Source organism: Taeniopygia guttata, chromosome 3 (genome assembly GCF_048771995.1).
Source record: "Taeniopygia guttata chromosome 3, bTaeGut7.mat, whole genome shotgun sequence".
Taxonomy (NCBI): domain Eukaryota; kingdom Metazoa; phylum Chordata; class Aves; order Passeriformes; family Estrildidae; genus Taeniopygia; species Taeniopygia guttata.
In genome coordinates this window covers 105,010,912-105,025,701 of record NC_133027.1, presented here as the reverse complement: position 1 = coordinate 105,025,701, position 14,790 = coordinate 105,010,912, and the positions used below count along the sequence as shown (strand labels likewise).

Below are 14,790 nucleotides of genomic sequence, written 5' to 3'. Positions count from 1 at the left end.
CCCGCCGTCCCCCCAGGGCCGGGGGATGGGGGGGACGCCAGGAGGTGTTGAGTGCTGAATGTTAAGCTCGTTCCTTTGTATGGCTTAGAAATCTCTGTTGTCCGGAATTGTACAGATAAGGCCAGGCCCATTTGCTTCATTGTCAGGCAATGTAGCTGAATAGAAATGCAAATGTGACATAAGGGGTCTGCGCTGGGGAGGCGTTTGCTGTTACCTCCTCTAACAGTGCTCCTGGCTGTTGGAAAATTCCTGCAGAATCCAAGGGGTATGGGGGGGGAGGGGGCTGTATTTTTTTCTTTAATTTTTTTTTTTTTTTTAATAATTACCTATAGGTTCTAGGGAAGAGTCTCCTAAAGAAAATGCCTCTCCCTTTCAGATGCTTTTATTTTTATGCAGTGGAACGGCTCGGTTTTAACTCCCTTATCAAGAACTGCATGCACTGCCCAGACTAAATTGGGAGCATCTCCGCACTGTTTGACAAATAGATTTTTTGTAAACTGATTTAGCCTTTTCATTGTTTGCATTTCATTATATAACAGACTTCATGTCACAAAATCGGTATTCATTCAAAATAGAGAATTTAGAGATAGGACTGTAGCCAGATAAAAAAATATTGCACAGCTCAGGTCTATTAACCATAGAATAATAGCAAGTCAGTGATCCAAGGGGTAGTTCTTCTGCAGGGAAGGGCTAACATAACTGAGGTCAGGAGTCAGACCTCAGGACTTCAAATGTGGCTGTCACCAGATTCACAAGTAAATCTACTGGGAAAACAGGGAGAATGAAGGGACCTTGCAGGATAAGGAGAGAGAAAGGCAGCCCAGCTCTTTCATCTTAAATCTGAGGCTTCTCAGTGGATGAAGAATAAAAGTCTGATTTGCTTAAGTGCTTCACTTTATTCAAAAACTGCAAGTTGCATCTTCCAAAGCATGATTCAAGGATCTAACTCAATCAGGTTAAGAGAATTTATTTAGAAAAATAACATTAAAAGAGAGCCAATTCTTGTTTTTCTGCCAAATTCATTATTGAATAAAAGACTGTTAGCGTTCTGAAAATATGTGTACTAAATGCAAACAGTGCTAAAGAATGCAGATAGGGACTTTAACAGCACTGGAGAAGTTTATGCTAATACCTTGGGAGCAGATAATCTGAAATTGGAGTAAACGGGACAGTAGGAAGACTGAGTTGCAACTTTTCCTTTTGATATTTTATGTTTTAAAGCCTTTCCAAATTTTTAAGCCTATTGTTTCCTTGACAATAATAGAGAAATTCTTATCTGTCTCTTAACAGTCACATTGTAATGGTTGTATGCAGAAATTGCTTTAGATTTTCTTGCTGTAACAGCTCACTGGCATTATCCTCCAGCTTATAAACTGCAGCTGCTTTGGACATAGTCCTGGAAGGGTTCAAGGCAGGTAACAGCAAGGGTGTTCCCCAGGATTTCAGTATTTCATTGGGTAGTATTGTTTGAACTCAGGCTCAGATAAATTGCATGCATATTATTCTGGGTTACCTGGTCAGTAAAGATAAAACATTACGGCACTAGTGTTAGATCTGTTTTCTAGATGCACAAAAATGGATGTACTTTCAGGAATTAGGTAATGAGGAATCTGTTATACAATGTTAAAGCATTGTAGGTAATCAGGAATCTGTTCTGCAGTGCTAAAGTATTGAGTGGGAGGTGTGTGCTGCTCAAGTCAACATGCATTTGTTTGAGAAAAGAATGTAAAATCTGACTGTCAGCTGGAAGCTCTGTAAGCTTGGAGGGACAAAATTAATGAAGTGGCTTCTGGAATGAAAGATGGAGACACCTTCATTCCAGTAAGCATGTGTTGGTTTAGTTTACTTTCTTTTCTTGCCACGTCTTTGTGTGCGAAGATACATAGGTAACCAAGAGCCCATAATATAATACATTTCCATGTGGTTTGTGTAGGTATGGGCATATACACAGACAAATACCTGCAGTAATTGAACCAAATTGTTTTTGATACAAGTGTCAGAAGTGCAGTAAGTCTAAAGGCTGTATTTTCTGGATCAATTCACACCTTGAGTGACTGCTTTAGCAATTAAATATTGACTGGATCTGCTTAAAAGTCATACTGCTATTTTATTGCTTTATTCAGCATAATCAGAATCAAATAATTATCATTCTTACTATTCCTTTTTTATCTTTGAAAGACAGACATTTATCGTAGGCAAGTTAAACTCTTATTTCTGGAAATGTAACTCTTGAAACAGGGGCAGAGCTGGTGGGAAGAATAAACAGCCTAATATGAAAACTGAAGTTTGCATGTTTCTTAAAAAATAAGCTATAAATTCAAATTTGCAAGTAAATTAATTAAGATGAAAGAGCACGTTTGTAGTGTTTACACCTTAACTATTATATGTGGAGCTAAAATCTATTGATTTGAGATTGAATAATTGAATAGGGCTAACTGTCTGGTCAATAGAAGTGAAGCTTCTATAGGACAGAAATAGAGTTGATAATAGAAGGCTTCAGCTGCAGAAGGATGTCATTATGATTACATGCTGTCATTTTAACATACTTACTGATAGAGCCAGAAAAAAAAGGTTTTCATTGCATTAATGTAACACAGGTATGTTTGTTAAAAGTGTGATCTTCTGTATTGTATGAATGACGTTAATGTTCCCTTAAATGTTAGTGTACAAATCTACTGGAGATAGAAGGATTGCTGCACTTGTGTTGGTTTGCACTGGCATCTTCTTGGTGGGTGTTCTAAACCTCCTAGCCACCACTAAGGGAAAAGGAATATAGCAGTGGTCAACAGCATCTCAGTGCACCCTGACACATCAGGCCTTGGGCTTTCAGGGGGCTGGAGCTGAAGGATTTGGGAAAAAAGCAGTTGTTGGTGAATTCCACTTTTCTTTCAAACTCCTAGAACCGCACAGTTACCATCTGGAAGCTGTATATCCATGATAACCTCTCTTTTAAGTCTCTTCATCTTAATGGTTGGGAGAAATACAAGGAGTTCTTAATGTCTTCCTGTGCTCACAAGTGCGTGTTCAAGAAATCATGTAACCTGGAGTCAAAATATGCCTCTCGACAAAGTGTACATTTTTGAGTGCTCAGTCAGTCAGTTGATACAGGCTTTTAAAAAGGCATGTATACTAAAAGAAAAATCAGAGTTCTGTTACTACAGGGGCAGGGTTCAGTGGCCTTCATGGAAGCCTCTAGCTATTTAAGATCTGGGTGTCTAGAGATAAGGGTAGCTATTACTTTATGGGGAACAAAGATTTGTTTACTCTTGAGCATCTGAACTCAGCCTTTGTTACCAGTGGTTTCAGAGCTGTTAATTTCCCATGGTGAGAGCTCTTTTCACCAGCACAATCAGGTTATCCTGAGCTGAGGACATTTCTCTAGTCTCATTTGTCTTTAGTATTAATTCTGTGCCAAATTCTTGTTTCCTAGGTCAGTGAAATGTTGAGAGAATCTCACCTCGATTTTGCAGAGAACAGGCTGCTTTATTATACTGAATTGTTCTTTAATAGTTATGGATTAATAGGACAACCATGTGGAAAGTCCCTACTTGACAAACAGACTGGGGGTTTGTGATTTTCAGTAGTTAAAATAGATGCTTTCCTGAGGTTGGTGTTTATTGTAGCTAATCTGCACTTAATTTGGCGTTCCTTCCACCTTTAAAAAGTGCAACCCTTTTAATCCAGTTTTATAAAGCATGCATTAGATGTCAGAGAACATAAAGACAGCATGTAGAGATAACCCTAATGTAAGTGATAGTTCCAGTCATCTAGTGTATGGATAAAAGATTTCCAAGGCTTATGTTACTTGGCAGTTCAACATGATCTAGCTGTTTGTTAATCAGAGAACATGTGAAGAACAAAGGATGGAGAACAAAAATGTTGAAAAAAAGTGTTGTATAGCTAGAAGATGTACAGTGGGACAAGTAATGGGGGGGTAGGATTGGATAAAGCAGTCATGGAAACAATGAGCCATAAGAGGGCAAAATTTGTTTCATTTTATTTCTTGTGACTCGAGTTTGTTGGTAAAGGGGATAACATTTTGTATTCAGGCAGAGAGCATGTTCTGTAAATCTCTTCAGTTACCCGTTCCCTGGGTGTCGCAATAGATTAAGTCGCTGTGTGATGATATGACACCGCCATCACTCGTCTTCCTGGGATATTGCTGGAGGCAACAACAAACCTGTGTCTTTGGCACATGTGAAGGAATTTAGTGCTTGAGGGGTTAAATTACACAGGCTCCCCTGTGGATCAGCTTATGCTTGGACAGTAATAATAGCAATAACATTAATAATAAAAATGCCAGAGTGAAGGGAATGGAGGGGGAGCAGGGGGAGAAAAAGGCAGAAGAGTGATGGAAGATGGGCTGGGAGTGTCGGGGGTGGGGGCAGGCAGGCTGGAGGATGCGTTGGGTACAGCAGGTGTCCCGGCTCCACGTCAGATGTCGTAGGAGCCTCTGCGACATGGACATGCACAAATAGACGGCACAAAACCTTTGAGGGTGGTTGGTGGCTCTGTGCGTGTCTGCGCTCTCGCTTCAAGCCATGATATCCTAGGGCAGTGTAACAAGCAATTCTTGTCAGCTCACAGTAAAGATTATTGGTGTTTTCACTGGGGAAATATTTACGCTCCATCTTCTGTTTGTAGCGTTTTGAGCTTGCAGTCAGGTAGAAGGGCAGGTGGGGGAGTGGGGAGAGACCCATTGAGAAACATGTCTCATTCCTCAATTAGATGGAGCTAAACCCCTAATCTTGCTTAGGAATAGCTGCTGATGCTAAGTTTTCTTCTTTCCCTTCTGGTTTAGTGGGATATTACATTTCACTGCAGTATAGGTGATACAATGGGATGTCAACTGGTATGTTTTGATTCTAATATAAAGCATAAATGCATTTTAAGGAAGGCACTTTTACATAGGTGAGGCCTCCAAGAAAAAAAAAACAACCCAAAAACACTGTGCAGAATAAAGTGTTGGGTTCTCAGGTTTGCTTTTTTTTTTTTTTTTTTTTAATTCCTGGACAGAAAAGCCATCACAGCAAAAGACAGCAATTTATTTCATTGAGAAAAACCAAAACAAAACACAAATCTGCAAACAAAAAGAGAAATCTGAATTTGTTCTCTTTCAGATTTGTTGTTTATCATAATAATCCTTCTAGTGAAAGGGGCTAATTTACTCTTTCTATAGGAATATTTTAAGTGTGATTATCATAATATCACAGCTGCTGAAAAGGTCTAAAATAGGGCATTGACCTTGAACGTGTTCCTGCGTTTAGTATGTGGTGCTTAACATTCAAGAAACAATACAACTGCAACTCATTTATTAATGTATAATCTCAAAATGTTAACTCTTGCTCTGTAAAAACATGCCACAAGGATTGTAGAATGCTTGCAGTATCCCATGAAGTACATGTGGTATTTTATCAGTGTAAATATGTATAAGATTTTCAAGATTTCTACCAGGAATACTCCGTAACTAAAGTAAGTTTTCCCTTTGGTACTGCACTAGTTTATGATTTAATTTTTACTGACATTCCACCAGTCATATTATTAGCTTCACAAAATGAAAGTGAAATAATCCTGTATTAATTAAACAGAGCAACTGAATTCCCTCAGTCATCTTATCCTTGGCTGTCTGAGACAGTAATGTACTTCAGTTTCTCTGAAGAAACTTACACTAAAAAAAGAGCTTGGGGTAACAGTGAGATATCCATATTGAAGTGTGTGCCTGAATTATCTTTAGGGAGGAAACCTTTTTTGGTGGGTGACAGGCAATGTGCATACAGCTCCCTTCTTCTGGTGGGCTTTTTTTTTCCTTTTTCTTTTTTCTTTCCTTTTTTTCCCCTTTCTTTCATTTTGTCAGAAGCTTTGGAAAAGGTGTTTTATCAAGAGAATATTTATTTATAGCAGTGTGAACAGATTCTATTCTGTACCAGTGAAAGCAGTCATTTAAATACCCATACCCATGCCCTTGAAAATAAAACAAGGAGAAAATATGGAGTATTTATTTGCAACCAGATAAATTGAAGGTAGTTCAGTAACATGGTAAGGCAATTGCTGTTATTTCACAGAGACATTTTTTATATGCTGGGACTGAATGTAGCAGCAAAAGCTAAAAGCCTTGCTCCATGTATTTGTGAACGCACTGTGGAAAAGTTCTGAGGAGCACCAGAGATTGTGTTGTGTGAGCTTTTCCCCCTAAGATCAAAACAAAGAGTAATTAATGTTAAATACAGACTGAAGAAGCAGATGGCTTTCAAGTAGTAACTTGATAGCATTTGTCCAGCTATGTACAAACAGGTGAGCAGAATTTGGAACTTTTGAGGCGTTAGTTTTTTTAATTCATTAGCAGGGGGTGCACTGAGTGCCTTCCAATGAGGGCCACAAAAGAAAAGTAAACAGTGGCAATACTGTTCTAATGTTAATCTCACTGTAGCACTGAGTGAGATCACATCTGACTTGCGTTTCTTTAATGAGTGATTGTGAATAAAGAGATCAGATATTTGATGACACTTCAGTATTTATTTCAAACTCTTAACAATATGGTATTTTCCAGCTGGACTTTCAATAAGGCTCCATGGTGTATGGCAAATCTTTATCTAAAGTATGCTTATTCCCAAATAAATCCTCAGCAGCTACCAGACTTTCATATTCTTGCAGCTTCCCTACTGGCTTGAGCTTGTTGCTCGTTTTGGTAAATACACATTTGACACAATGCACTGTGAGGTTTCTGTGAAGTGCCACTGAACCTCACTTAAGTTGCCTTGAGGTGGTTATGCTTTAAGAATCTGGCTCTTCTGATGCCTTGAAATGTCTCTAGTATTTAGATGTGAAGATGCTTAAATATGTACTCTTTGGCACACAGGAATAATTAGATGCACAGAGAGAATGGAAATGTAGGTGCTGCTCAGCAATGCCCCTTGACTGCTATAGGCACTCCTGATGATTTTTTCCTTCCTCTCTCTTGATTCCATTACCACTGTTTTGTATAGACTCCTTGTGGTAAGATTTTGCACTGTACATTTTGGTAAGTTATTGCAGATGTATGCTTGCATGCATGTTCTTGTTGTGTATTCCCTGATAATATTCATTAAACTGGTACCTGGATTGCTTTCCCCCTCCGTCCCCTCCCCGCTACTGCTTTTATTTATTTCTAAGCAAGAGCTTAAAATGAAGGTACAGATAGCTCCAGTTTATTTGCTGCAGTAATCTCTTTCTTATCTTCTTTTTTTTTTTTTTTCCACTTTCCCCAAACTGATCTGTAACTGTGAAACCCAAGTTCAAGAATGTAGTTGGAATTCCAGGCCCCAGTCTGGTGGAGGTGACACTTTCAGTCCCTGGGGGAAGAAGCCAACTGCTTTGTTTATCAACATGCAAAGTACAGCACAGTATTTCTGGTTCTCCAAGAGGCAGCACTGGCAGGGCAGAGAGCTGCTTGCTTGGATGAAAGATGCTTGATAGAAAACTGGTGACGGCTCACAGGGGGAGAGGAAAAATGCGTTATTTGGGGGTGTAGAGGAGGGTGGGGGACAACAAGCTCACAAGGTAGTGGAAACTATGGGAATGTGAAAATGAGAAGACAGACCCTGACAGAAGGAAAGACCATTGTGTTTCAGCCTCTGAATATAAAATCTTAGGAGATAATCAACAAAAATAGGACTAAAACTAACCTGTGCTTTGGTAAGTTTCAAAGTGGATTAGCTGTCAGATTTTCAGGAGGGTGTATTCCAACGAATGTAATACAGAAAAGTGACCATATCAAATCATGCATGTACGGGGAGTAATTTATGGCTGATTTTTATATAAGAAAAAGACATATACATGCAAAAATTGGAAGCATTTTGGAATAAAAAATATTGAAAAATATTCATTTTCGGTATAAATCTATAAACAGATAACTTACAAATCTATACATAGAGATACTCGGTACAAACAATATATTTGTATTTGCATGTTTTGCCCATGTGCACATGTAAATCGGTTTGTAGGTATTGTATTTTGAGTTTATATAGTCATACAGATAACTATACATAAAGACATCCTATTCAAGTTCTGATTTGATTCCAAATTCTGCATTTATAAAATTGTTACTTAAAGAGGATGTTCTAACAGAGTAACATGATTTAATGCCTCCTGTTCTAAAATTTGGTAAAAACTGATTTTTTTTTTGTCCCTAATGTTTCTACAGACTACTTAAATTTTACTCTACATTTCAGAGCTTTTTAATTCACTGCTCACAAGCAAATTTACATCTTAATTACAGAGTCCACATTTAACTATATAGACAGCATAATGCTACTGTAATTAAGCTTTTACTACCTGCTTTTATACAGTAGTCTGAGCTGTAGTTTTGCTGTGTGAGTTCTGATTCCTAAAATTGCAAGCATTTATACCAGGTTTGTAGGAAACAGGCCCAGTCTTCACATAAGGTTAAATACAGAACGCTGGACTCTCTTTGCTGGAAATATACACAAGCATGTCTATTGAACCTATATATGTTGGAATTTGGTTCTGTTGCTGTATATTTTTTGGTAAAATGCTGTGAGACAGATCTGGAGAGGGCATTTCTGTGAATAGTATTACTGCATTCTGAGGGTTCGCACTGATTTGTTTTGATCTAAAAGACTGCCATTTGCATCATGTTAGGGCTCCAGTCACAAAAGATTTTATGAGAGTTGAGCTGCATTCTAAGAAATTATTGTCTTTCCAGTGTCAGTTTCGTTTTTTTCTGGACAGAAACAGCCTGCATCTGTTTTCACTGGTAGGGACAGAAACTCTTTGAACCTAGAAAATATGTATGCTGCCTTAGTTGTAATATTAAGTAAAGGTGGTAGCTTTTAAGAAAAAAAATTCATCCCATATTCATTACTGATGCTTTCAAAACAGGATATGTGCATGTGTTTCAGGGCAAACAGTGTCTTTAATGTCCCTAAATTTGAGTACATTCTTTGTGTTGGAACAAGTTTAATCAGGAATCTCTCATACGCCAGAGAACAACTCTGAGCTGGCTGTAAGCAGTATTTAGCTGGAACCGGGTTTGGCGATGTTTATGCAGGCATGCCTACAGGGATATGTGTTTATTGCCCTTTTAGTTCAGCAAAACTTACTTTACAAAAAGCACTGTAGAGGTCTAGGCACCCTCCCAGGTTTACTAATGCAGAGCTACTCCAGTGCAGCCCTTATCTCATTAAAATGAGGCAGGCTGAGTTGGTCCACTCTAATCCCTGCACAGAGGAAATTGATCAGTTCTGGATCTTTTCTTTCTCATTTCTAAATATACACATCTAAACATACAAATACTCTTATAGGGGCATACGCTTTATATATATATATATTTATATAAATAAATAAACACACCACTCCCATGTTGTATAGGAACACGCGTACCTCTTTTTGCTCCCAGTTGCACCCATTATGTTAAGGAATGGATTTGTGCTCGTTTTGTTAGGAATGTCTTTTTTTTTTTTTAATTAAGTAGAAAGGAAACTTTTAATTTTTAAATAGGAAATTATATATCTCTATATTAGCTAGTTGTGTAATTTTTATATGTTTTTATCATATATAGTCAAATTCCAGCCCGCTCCCCCTCCCCTTTTCCCCCAAAAGCAACTCGCACGACAATGAAAAGTTGAGTTACCCAGAAGCTTCGGCAGGCCGCGCTTGGCGTTATAATTATTTGTTTTTCCCCGGCGCCGAGCAGTTCCAAAGGTTAGGGAAGCGGCGTTCAGGAGAGCGCGCCGGGAGCCGAGCCCGGCTGCCGCCACAGCGAAACGCCACGACCGGCGGCGGCGGCAGCGCAAACTTCATCCTCTACCTTTGCGCGCAGTCCTTAACCGGGAGCCTGCCAAGGTACCTGCCGAAGTTGGGGCCGGGCGGGAAGGGAAGGGGAAGCGGGAAGGGGAAGCGGGAAGCGGAGCGGGCAGCGCCCGGCGGTCGCTCGGGCACGTCCGCGGGCTCTGCCCCGGCCGCCGCCGCCGCCTCAGGCCGCTCCCCCGTCCCCACCCTCTACCTGCCGCGCGCCCCGCGCGCCGGGCCGCCCCGGCGCCCCTGGCGCCTGATTGGCCGCGGCCCCACCAATCGGCCGTCCCCCCGGGCCGGGGGGATGCATATGTACAGCCCTGCTGCATATTCATGAGCTCCGCGCGGGGCTTTAAGTCCTTGATTAGGCGCGCGGGCGAGCTTTTGGTCCCCGCCCGCCGCCGCCGCCGCCGCGCCCGGAGCGCGCCCGTGCCAAGTGCGCGGCGCTCGGCCACGGAAACTTTGCTTTCACCGCGGGGGCGCACGGAGGATGGTCGCCGGGCGCACATGGATTCGGTAGAACTTTGCCTGCCGGAGCCGCTCTCCCTGCACTACGAGGAAGAGTAGGTACCGCTCCCCGCCCCCACCCCACCGCCGCACGCCGCCTGCCCCAAAACATGACAGGCGCCTAAGACGCCGCTGCAGGTAACGCTGCGCCGCGGCCGCGGGCGGGAGCCGGCCCGGGGCACTGCGCGGCCGCTGCGCGCCGTGGGGGGGACCGGGCGGGAGGCGCCCGGCGGGAGCGGCGCTGGCGGCGGACGAGCCCCGCGGCCGCCCCGGCGCTCGCCGTCTGACAGGTGCGCCGGCTCCCCGGCAGCGCCGGCGGAGAGGCGGCGGCGGGAGGGAGGGAGGGCGCCGGCCGGGAGCGGCCGCCGGCGCGGTGCCCGGTGCAGCGGCGGCCGCCGGTGCGGTGCGGTGCGGTGCGAGCGCGCTGCCGGGGGGCGCCGCTCCGGACCCGCGGTGTCGGCGGCCGCGGAGGCGGCGTGGGGCACTTGGCGGGGTCCGCGCCGCGCGGCGCGTCCCTCCCGGCGCCTGCTGCTCCCTACAAAGGGCAGCCGAACACACTTTTTGAGGAGCCGCAGTTCTTGGCTGACACTTCTCAGCTACCTGGCGTAGTGACTCCGGCGGAAAGCGCGGCGCCCAAACAGAACCGGGCGGTCTGGGGCTGAGGAGCGGCTCCTGAACTTGATTTCAGCCCGCAGCCGAGATTAAATATTAGTATATCACGGGAGCTGTCACCGGTTCATTTTTCTTCTTGTCGAGCCACTTACGTCGCTGTGCCCCGGTGTTAGGCCGGGAGTGACAGGCGGGAGCGCCGAGGAGAAGCCCCGGCCGGCGGCCAGCATCGCCCCAGCCGCGGCGCGGAGAGGCTGCCCAGGAGGTGACAGTGTACTATAGGTAGATGCCCACTAGCTGTCCTTACCGCCTGCACAGTGCATGGCTGGTGGTAATTAAGCCAGGCATGAAAAGTGAATTGGCGTGATCGCATGTTAGGGAAATAAGACGGGAAGTAACAAATAGCCTGGTTCGCAGGAAAGCAGTTTGGGAAAGGGACCCGGGGAAAACCCACTGTAGTGTTTTGGGGGTGAAGAAAAAAAAATAAACAGAGGTAGGGTGCCCTCTCAGCTATGGCTTGCAGGTCAGCGTGCTGTATCTATACAGTGTAAGATAGCTTCATAATGTAAGAATGCAGTTTCTACAGCTTTTGCTAACAGTGACACGTTTTTCATAAAATACATAAAAAGACGATAAGTTGAGTATCTTATGGTTGTGGATTTTTTTTTTTTTTTTTTGTGGATGTTTCAACCCCCCCACCACCCCAAAGGAGCTTTCTTGAATTTACCTTCTTACAGCTAATTTGAATGATTAGTTTAGATAAGCTTCTTAGAGTAGATGCATTTAAATGAAATCGGGGCACATGTCTTTTTGGCCCTGGTGCAAGATTCAAACTAATTTTTTCTTCCTCTGACTCAATTAAAAGTCATCTCAAAACACTCTTAATATATTGTCTGAGTGCAGGACTGGAGGCATGTGGGATTCAGTGGACATAGAGAAGGAGCTAGCACTCAGAAACACAGATATGTTTCCATCTCAATTAATAAACACCAGAGTTTTACATGTTATTAATATCCATAATAACTGAGATTTAGCTACATATTGTACCATGCATATGCACATGCATGAGGACATACAAATAGATGTAGGAGTTTCTGCAGTTCTTACGGATGAGGGTAGAGAGGATTCGAGATAGAAATTGTCTGAACATTTTGGGAGTGCACAGATATCTGTCTGACCATCACTAGGTATGCTTTGATTCTAAGGCAGAGCTTGTTAAAGAATGCAATAACTTAAAGCCAGCTGCAGTCTTAGCTTTTTTGCTCCTTCAGCAATAACAATAGCACTAATAATTACTAATAGTTAATAAGCTAACAGATGCAATTAATATATCTGCTCATTTTGACATATGTGTCAGTTTAATAATTTTAAATGAATCACTGCGTTCATAACGGGAAATCTCCCTCAACCTCTGATTAAAATGTAACGTTGACTAAAGGATTATAGAGCGGACTTAATTTTACCGACTGTTTTAACAGTTGTCACAGCTGTTGGAAGAAGGAAAGGCAATTGAAACACTCAAAAAAAGCGGGGGGGGGGGGGCTAGGGAGGAGGGAGAACAGGAGTAGTTTAGTAAATTTAAACGCAGTCTCTGAATGCCAAACATAGAAAATTGAGATCTGAAACTCCAGAAAGCTTCTGTACGCTATGTATATTTGCGTTTTGTGGCTCACTGTGTTTCATTCATTTGAACATTTAGCTGCTTTCCTAGTTTCTCTATTTAAAAACGTGCAGTAATGTTTATACGTGAAACAAATTCATCTGTTCCCTTGCATAGATTTTTGTTTTACAACAGAACCAATAGAATGCTCTGGTGACGAGAAATAAAGGTTGTGTAGAATGGCTGTAACATTTAAAAAGTGGACGTAGGTGTCACAGCATGTGAGTACTTCAGTGCAGTTATGGTTGGTCTACACATATTATATTTTTCTAACCATTCTCATGTTTCGATGTGGGAATGGTCTGTGGAGTCACCCTGTGAGTCTGGCTGGGTTGTGTTTGTGTACGGATGAATATGAGTGTGTGTGTTACTCACATGTACATATATTTGTGTGTTTGCATACGCACTAGGCGATTACGTGCTAAACATAAAAGAGTTGATGTCAGTTTCACTCTTTAAAATATTTTGGCATAGCCTCAAATTGCTGAAGAATTCTTTTAGAAGTGTCTTTCATTCCTAAAGGCAGGAAAGGGGCAGACTGAAGAACGCTTCTTTGTGAAGTGGGAAGCAGCTCTTGATTCCACTCCATGGTTTCTCCAGGCTCAGAAGGTCTTTAACCTCGCCCATTTGTCTTATTAGATAGCTTGTTACAGTTCCTGAGAAATAAAGCCCCGGGCTGGTGTCCCTGTGGGTACCCAGTGTGTGGGGTGGCACACAGCCCCTGCCTGGGCTCTCCCTTTGGGCAGCAGGCAGGCCTTGGTCCCTTCTTCCTTCCCTGTTTCCGGTCCTAGGGCTTTGATTTTTTGGTTCTGCTACACTGCTGGCAAGTTTTTGAATCCTGCAGGAAGTATAAAGGGTTTGTGCTGAAATGCCTGTCTGGGAGATTTTCCTTTACTGGGGCTTACCCCTCTTTTAGTGATGGGTGCTCATTTTAATGTGTTTATGGTTGTGCTCTTTTATTTACTGAGCCTGGTGCGTTGCAGCGGTAATTAACCCATGTTATTAGCAAAGCCCTTGTGGATATCCGTTAATTCTCTCGAATGGCTGATCATTTTTTCCATACTTTTTCCCGCTGTTTTTTCCCTAAGAATTGCTGTCCTTTTTCTGACACACCTTAAGCTTTAACATTTCCTACAAATTTCTTTTTAAACTGAGGCAGGTAGAAGGGCATCATCCCCATAGTTCCATAATAAAGAATAACTATTGTCTTAACAAACTGTTTTAAAAGATGCTAATGGGAAGCAAAACAACTGTGAGAATCTGTAGGGAACAATTTATTTGATTATTATTTTTCAAAACACATGCTTAATGATAAGAAAAAAGATAAGAATTTTCTTAGCTTTTTTTTTTTTTTGCGTAGCTGCATTAGCTGTTCTGAATATTTTAGCGTTCATATTTTAATCAGATTTCAACTTAGTTAATAGCACTTTGGGCATTTAAAAAATATTGAGCCAGCAGAAAAATACTTGTGCTTGCACTGCTGAGAAAAGATAAGGGCCACCTCATTAGCCAACCCTACTTTTGCAATTAATTTCAAATACATGGTGCTATTCATCAAATAGAGAAGGTAACTTGTCTATGATAATATTTAACAATACTTGAAGCCCACTTTGCTTAGAGTAGCTAAAAAGTATGATATTTCTGTTCTCACAGATATGTCAGTCCACATGCTATGCTGCTATTTTTATATGTTACAAAGTTAACGATAGAAAAATTGTGGTATAAAAACATAATATATTCATAAGTGACAAGATTATTTGTTTTACAGAACTGTTTTTGAAGGACTGACCCTGGGCCTGCAGGGAGGTTGCTTGCACCCCTGTGGAAGTATAAGTAGGAATGAAAAAAATTCTTATTTAACCTTTCAAGGAAGTATATAAAATAATTTTTTGCTTAGAATAAGTAAAATGTATAGGAGAAGTAGGAAAAAATATGAAAGAAATTCTTGCTCCTATTGAAGCTTGAAGTAGCCTCTGTCTGTAAGATAAGCTTTGCTATGAAATGTTTTTCACAGCAAATTCGTGGAGGGAAGAAACAATAAAATGTTGATCCGTTACAAGTGCATATGAGCCTCACGCTGCCGAGCTCTCTAGAGGAAATCTGTGATTATGCTGGGCCAGTTTGTTCAGTTTTTATCTCTTTTACATCCACTGGCCTTGTATTAAATTGTCATTGTCCTAAAGCACATGAGAGAGAAATGAATTGCATTTCTCGACATGCTCTGA

At 41.9% G+C, this 14,790-nt stretch overlaps 1 protein-coding gene across 25 annotated transcripts in view; it reads left to right on the top strand.

The window, feature by feature from the left end:
- The window catches only part of ESRRG (estrogen related receptor gamma), a 391,934-nt gene that overhangs the window by 221,866 nt on the left and 155,278 nt on the right, over positions 1–14,790 (top strand). The window contains exon 1 of one of the 25 annotated variants that reach the window (XM_072927575.1): positions 9,824–9,840. The exons of 22 other annotated variants lie outside the window; for them this stretch is intronic. Coding sequence is in view for 1 of the 3 variants with exons in the window: in XM_030269126.4 (XP_030124986.1) it covers positions 10,297–10,352 (56 nt within the window). In the remaining 2 variants the exon portion in view is untranslated. Of the gene's footprint in view, positions 1–9,823; positions 9,841–10,162; positions 10,353–10,416; positions 10,435–14,790 lie in introns of those variants that run through there. 2 more of the 25 variants (XM_030269126.4, XM_072927573.1) reach the window with 2 other exon arrangements.